The sequence below is a fragment of the Macaca fascicularis genome, chromosome 7, assembly GCF_037993035.2.
Source record: "Macaca fascicularis isolate 582-1 chromosome 7, T2T-MFA8v1.1".
Classification (NCBI taxonomy): Eukaryota; Metazoa; Chordata; class Mammalia; order Primates; family Cercopithecidae; genus Macaca; species Macaca fascicularis.
In genome coordinates, this window is record NC_088381.1 from 67,672,139 (window position 1) to 67,679,412 (window position 7,274).

Below are 7,274 nucleotides of genomic sequence, written 5' to 3' on the forward strand. Positions count from 1 at the left end.
GAGTGAGAGAGTCACCACTCCAGTTAAACAAGAAGGTGTACCTTTTCAAGGAGAGAAGGAAGAAGAGCAGAAGGCAATAATGCATGACCTGCAAATTGTATGTCGTGAGATGTGGCAAAAAGCCGAACTCTTGAGATGTGACTCTGGAAAGCTTTAAGAGCAAAACTCTATCTCAAGAAATGAAATTATCACTTTAAATGAAGAAGGCAGCACTTTCAGTTTGAAATTAGGCAGAAATCGTAAAACATGAAAAAAGCTGTAGTTCAGAAGACGGTTGAAAATACAAAGAAATCGATTTCAGAATTAAAATCAAATCCTGTTGCAAGTTTTTACAAGGAGTAGATCAACATTCTGAGAAAATCTTGTTGCTCTGGTCCTGCATCAGTCTATCCCTGATACCAAGGCTAAATTCTTAAATTCCCTTCCAATCCCAGCCAACCTGATTATACACAAAACTCCCTTTACAAGACCCATCTTTTATAAATCCTCCACGACTTGTTTGACCTGCCATCATTTTCTTAAACCCTAGTGTGATGGCTAATGTTGAGTGTCAACTTGATTGGATTGAAGAATGCAAAGTATTGTTTCTGGGTGTGTCTATAAGGGTGTTGCTAAAGGAGATTAACTTTTGAGCCAGTGGACTGGGAGAGGCAGACCCACCCTCGATCTGGGTGGACACCATCTAATCAGCTGATAGAGTAGCTAGAATAAACCAGGCAGAAGAACGTGGAAAGACTAGACTGGCTGAGTCTTCTGGCCTTCATCTTTCTCCCATACTGGATGCTTCCTGCCCTCAAACATTGGACTCCAAGTTCTTAAGCTTTTGGACTCTTGGACTTAAACCAGTGGTTTGCCAGGGGCTCTCGGGCCTTGGGCCCAGACTGAAGGCTGCACTGTTGGCTCCCCTACTTTTCAGGTTTGGGGACTCAGACGGGCTTCCTTGCTCCTCAGCTTGCAGATGGCCTATCGTGGGACTTCACCTTGTGATTGTGTGAGTCAATACTCCTGAATAAACTCCCTTTCATATATACATCTAGCCTATTAGTACTATCCCTCTGGAGAATACACCCTTCTTTGTCCTACAGTGAAATTCATCCAGGAGAGAAGAAACAATAGTGCAGAGAAGAGATGCAACAAGAGCAAAGTCCCTGAGAAAATGAGAGGAGATGGGATTGGAAACACAGTGGTGTGACTAGCCAGGTGTGTCTTCCACTGTTGCACTGGAGAAGCACTGAAGCACTACATATGAGCTCACAAGACCCTCCAGAGTTTTGATTTGTAGCCCACAAGGAAGAAAGGTGGACAAGGATGAGATGTGACTCGGATATCAGATTCACTAGGGAGGACTCAGTCATCCAGCCTGAAATAGCAGCAACCTCTAAGCAGCAGCCTCTACCACTGACGGATGATTTGAACAGGTAAAGTACTTAGTAGCAATACTGTTTGAGGAAGATGTAGCCAGGGACAGGGAAAAGACCCCATTATCCACTGGATTTGGAAGTCAGAAGGGGCGACACCTGGCTCAGGAAGGTCACTAGCTGCTGGTGCTGTGTGTGGTAAAAACAGTGGGATGACCCTGGAAATTGGGAAGGAATTCCCATGAGGAAGGCATTTCAAAGAAATGGAATAGTTAGAATTGGAAACAATGCCTCCCTGATCTCGTCAATAGTACTTCTCTCAGACTCTCCCCCCAGCTCAACACTTTTCCAGGTTTCTACTGAAAAGCAAAAGCTAACTATCCACATTTTGCTGATAAAGATTCTCCAGAATATGTTCACCATTTAGCCGAACACTGTGTCACTTGTTTCCTGACAGTTTTATTTTCTGGGTAAAGCATGTCAATAATAGCTTCCCCAAATACACATGACATACCCCCACACACACTTAACTTTGGGAAATTAATTTACATTCAATTTGTTAATAAAGCTGAAAAATTAAACTAAAGCAATAGGAAAAAAAATCCCTGCTTTCAAATGCATTTTTTAATCAAATTCCAAGTGATACCGTGAGTTACATTTACTTTATAGAACAAAAAGTCCCCAGTGGTAAGAAATACTTAGATTGTATTATATCCTTAAGATATTTTAAAAAATCAAAATCAGGCCGGGCGCGGTGGGTCAAGCCTGTAATCCCAGCACTTTGGGAGGCCGAGACGGGCGGATCACGGGGTCAGGAGATCGAGACCACCCTGGCTAACACGGTGAAACCCCGTCTCTACTAAAAAATACAAAAAACTAGCCGGGCGAGGTGGCGGGCGCCTGTAGTCCCAGCTACTCGGGAGGCTGACGCGGGAGAATGGCGTGAACCCGGGAGGCGGAGCTTGCAGTGAGCTGAGATCCGGCCACTGCACTCCAGCCTGGGGGACAGAGCGAGACTCCGTCTCAAAAAAAAAAAAAAAAAATTCTTTTTAAACAGCTATCTTCACACCCTGACTTTAAAGAAAAAAACAGATCAATTAATTTATCAAGCAATCTATGTGAAAAGGAGCAAGAATGTTTTAGCTTTAATATATTTTCTGATGCGTCTAAGAGAAAAAAATAAATCATTATGGATTTTGCAAAGTGCATTTTTATCTTTCTCTCTAATGAGATAGTGAAACAAGAGACATTCATTGCCTCCCTAGGGAATCCCATGATTTACAAAGAATATCCTTCCCTGAAGCATTTACCCCTAAATGGCCAGCTGTACAGTCAGTGATTACAGGGAATATGTCCAGGCCCCTCATGACCCCTTATCATTTTTCTGGCTAATGCATTAAAAGAGAAAGGGGGAAAAGTTGCAAAAAAGCACTGTGTTCAAAGTTCCCCTTCTTTCTGCCCTACAAGCACTGTCCTTTAATCTCTGGCATGTGTTGCTGAGTCACATGACGGAAGTTAAAAGGCAGAAAGAAGTAAATTTAGCATGGAGCCCACAAATGTCATCAGTAGATGGTTAGTCTTGGGAGAGAAGGAGAGGAGGAGAAGAGATGAAACTGGTCCCTAGGCTTTTATGGGATGCGGAACAAGAACGCTGGAAGAAAAGAAGGTCCAGAAATGGAAAGAATATGGCTATTGGTACTTTCCAGGTCAGAGCACACACAGGTGTGCCCTGAACTTCCTTCTTCAACAATAAATGCTGTCAAGAAAAATTACTATGAAATAAGCATACAAATACAAATCAGTGAGTGGAAACACAAATGTAATTATTGTAAGCTATATTTTTATTGGTGAGGCACCACGTTTAACAAGAAACCACAATGCCATAGCTATGCTATTTGTATTTATTTATAACAGCTCAAGCTACATCTCTACCAGAAGAGTAAACAGCTCTGTCAAAAAAAAATCTTGTCAAGAGAAAAAATATTTAACTATGCACTTGAAAAATTTGGGTTCTAGTCTCAAATGTTGAAACTTAGAATTAAATTTTTTTGTTAACTCAACTTATATTCTTCTCATTTTAGCATATTTCTTCCTCTTTCCTGTTGGTCTCCGTGTGCTGCCAAAATGATGCATAATCCCCAGGGTTTACGGTTGTTCATTCTCTGTAAAGCAGGGTTTTTTTCCCCCAGAGACAGGGAAAGTATCAGGAAAAAAGGAACAGTTAACCAGGTTATAGTTAATTTTACCTTGCCTATCTTTCAGAAAACTAATCTCAGTTTGCCATGGTCCTGGATCCCTTATCTGTAAAAGGTCCACTTTATCATCTTTGTCTTACTCTGAAATGCTTAAATTACTTAAGAATTTCAGCACTCAGATGTCTACATACATACACACCCAGAGACACAGAGACATACGCATATCACTTTATTGAGATATATTTCACATACCATACAATTCTCTTGAAGTGTAAAATCCAATGGTTTTTAGCATATTCACAGAGTTGTGAAACCATTGCCACAATCAATTTTATAACAGAAACATAGCTTCTAAATTCCCTGAGTCATCATACAGATAGAAACCAAGGTCCACATGGGTTATGTTCCCAAGGTTACAGAGCTGGTCAGTGGCTGAGCCAGACCTAGATCCCTGGAAATTATTTCAGCCATTGACATCATCTGGGGCTCCCTTCCCCTGCCTGGGGAAAATTCTGTATGAATTAAAACCTGCTGTTAAAATGTTGTCTGAGAAAAACATCTGGCATTTTTTATTATTGCGCTCCCTCATATTATATTAAACCGATCTGATTTCTCCACCAAATTGTTGCATTGCAAGATTTCTTAGAAAGACTTCTAGAACATATTAAAACATATCTACTGAGTACTTTTAACCACAAAACATGGCTAGGAAGCCCAGAGAGAATCTGTGATGTCTCTCCTTTCAGGTTAAGACATAAATTATTTCAGCTCTTGCAAAAAATAAAAAAAAAAGACTAAATTAGACCTTCTGCTCATTTCATTTTTAATGGACTGATTACAGATAGTTAAACCAAACTACCCATGACTAGCAAAATATTTCTCCAATGCCAATAACTTCCAAGGATTTCAATCATTCATTCTGGTTACTGGTCAGAAACCAACTTAAATCACCCAAGGGCTTACATTATCTCTGAGATTTGCTTATCTTTCAGATTTGCTCCTATGAAGTCCATAACCAATAAAGGAAAAGTTTTTGAAAGAGTAGGCTTATTTCCTGCCAATGCTAAGGAAGCCAGTGTAACAAGCACAGCCAGCGATTACTCTGGCACTGCTCTGCCCACAGCAGCACTCGGCCTCCTGGCTGTACCAGCTGAGAGCACTCCACAATACCTAGCTCACAGAAGCACTTGTTGATTGCTCCTGCCTTTAAATGCCCCCTTCCATGATGTTCTTCTCTCTCCTGTAACCTACCAGTTTTTTCTTTCCTGTGTTGTGCCACCCCAAAATTTCATCTATTCAATAAATATTTATTGAGTCGTCACTGCTCAAGTATTGGGCTAAACATTGTCCCTAAATGTGGGTGCTCTCTAGAGTCTGTCTTTGACTCACTGTGCCTTTTCTCACTTTTGTCTACACACACATTTTAAAATCTCCGTTTAGGCTGGAAATCACCAAAAATCTGTAGCTCCAGTACCAGCCTCACCCCCTGAGCTCCAGGTCAGGATATGCACCCCAACCCAGGCCAGTGACATCTGAATGTCCCAGAGACCCCTCAAAGTCCCTGGGTTCAGCGGTGAATCCATCATCTCCACCCTCGCATGAATAGCCTCTCCTCCAGGGCCCCTTAACACCCTGAATAGCAGCACTGTCTACCCAGTGCCCACAGCCATAAACAGCATCACCCAGTTTCCATATGGAAAGAGTGGGAGTGAGGGGACAGCAGTGCCCTTCAACCTGGAATTGGGGCTAGAGGAAGAGAATCTTCTAATTCCAGTTGCTTTCTATGGGCCAACTTGTGGGAGAAGCAGGATGAGACCTCACCACAAATGTGGACGTTGAATGAAATCTGTCTACCCTGGCTCTAGCAAAATGGGGGCTGGGGTTGGGGAGAGAGGTGGTGAGAAGCAACAGACCCAGCGGTGCTGGTGGGGAACAGGTTTTACAACATGAGCTCTGCCATAGCTGGAAGAGCCTGCAATGTTGATGTTGAAAAACAAATTTGCTTGTCATCAACACACACACACACACACATCAATTTCATGACACACACACACACACATACACACACACACACACACATCAATTTCATGTCTCCCCGCCTGTTTTCCTGTTTCCTCTGCTCAGAACGGCTTTCCTCCTATCCTCCCACACCCTCAACCATAATTCCTCCTCATACTTAATTCTCAAATGACATGTCTCCTCCTCCGGGAAGCTCTCCCTGACGCCCCCACTGTGTTATTTGCCATCCTCTGTGCGTGGAGGTGTGTCTAGCACTGTTTGTTTACGTGTCTGTCTCCGTGTCTCCCCTGCAGGCTGTCAGCTCTTTGAGAGCAGAAGCCTAATGCCCAGCCTCAGGCCCACACCGGGAAGACGGTGGGGAGGGGAAAGACTGCGGTGGAGAGCCCCAGCCAGGGAGCCGGGCACAGTCCAGCCGGGACCATTTCGAGGCGCGCGCGGGGAGCTCAGCGGGACCCAGCCAAGCGCCAAATACACAGCATCTCTGGAGACGCCGGTGGCCGGTGGAGGATGGGCCCCCCACGAGGCGCTCCCAACCAAACGGCTGGAGACTAGGGGGAGGCCCTGTAGGCATCGAACTCCCTGTGGTCGTCCTCCCCTTGCGCGGGGTAGGGGCCTCCCCACGCCCACTCCGTCTCCGCCGCCCGAGTCCCCGCGGCCGCCACCTCTGCCCTCCGGGACGCAGAATCTCTCCGATTTACAACGGCCCAGGGCAAAGCCGGGGGCCAGGGAATGGGAAGGAGAAGGCGCCAAGCCGCCGAGGAGAAACAGGCGGCCCCTCACCCCACCCTCGCGCCCTCCTAGGCGGGAAGAAATTGAGCCTCGAGAGAGGCCCTTCAGGGAACAGGAGTCCCAAAGGCCCGGGAGCCTCGGGGGGGCCGCAGCCTCCGCGTCCCCCTCCCTCCTTCCCTCCTCTGCGCCTCCCTACCTGGCTGGCTTTGTGGAACTGCTTCTTCAGCCCGGCCACCGACATCGCGACTGCGACCGGCCGGGGCGAGGTGGTCTCAAGGCTCGGCCGGGCCACGCGGCCGCGACACGCTCGGGGAGCGGGAGCCCGGGCCGGTCCCCGCGCGGCTGGGCTCCGCCGAGCCCGCCTCCCACGGCCACGGCCACAGCCACAGCCGCTGTCACACTCGCACACACGCGCGCACGCCGATGGCAACACTGCGTTCCAAAGCCCCTGCACAGCCCATTGGCCAAGCCGCAGCGATATGCAAATGAAGCCGTTGGGGCCGCCCACGCTTCATTGTTGCGTTGAGACCTGGGCGACTGGAGCCGCGCAGAAGACCGGCCTGGGAAGCTGGGCGTGGGGATGGATGTCTTGGGGGTCGGGAGAGCACAGCCGCACAGTGCTTCTTGCTGGGCGCGGGACGGTATAGATCTAGCTCTGAGATTGTCATGGGTACCGGGAGAGAGATCAGTTCTCTCTGCTTCTGGGTCTTGGTGCGAAACCGGCTTTGGCTCACAGGCAACATCGCCTCCCTCCGGCGAATTTTCGCTAGGTGTATGTTTAAGAAAGGAAGGCTCCACGTGCAGGTTTGTTACATATGTATACTTGTGCCTTGTTGGTGTGCTGCACCCATCAACTCGTCAGCACCCATCAACTCGTCATTTACATCGGGTATAACTCCCAATGCAATCCCTCCCCCCTCCCCCCTCCCCATGATAGGCCCCGGTGTGTGATGTTCCCCTTCCCGAGTCCAAG

General features: G+C 46.9%; 1 protein-coding gene across 14 annotated transcripts in view; it reads right to left on the minus strand.

Annotated features, from left to right (window-relative positions):
* SH3GL3 (SH3 domain containing GRB2 like 3, endophilin A3) overlaps positions 1–6,735 on the minus strand; it is a 166,865-nt gene extending 160,130 nt beyond the window's left edge. For all 14 annotated transcript variants that reach the window (XR_012415264.1, XR_012415263.1, XR_010588216.1 and 11 more), the window contains exon 1: positions 6,498–6,735. Coding sequence is in view for 7 of the 14 variants with exons in the window: in XM_073996537.1 (XP_073852638.1) it covers positions 6,498–6,542 (45 nt within the window). In the remaining 7 variants the exon portion in view is untranslated. The remainder of the gene's footprint in view (positions 1–6,497) is intronic.
* Positions 6,736–7,274: the final 539 nt, after the last annotated feature.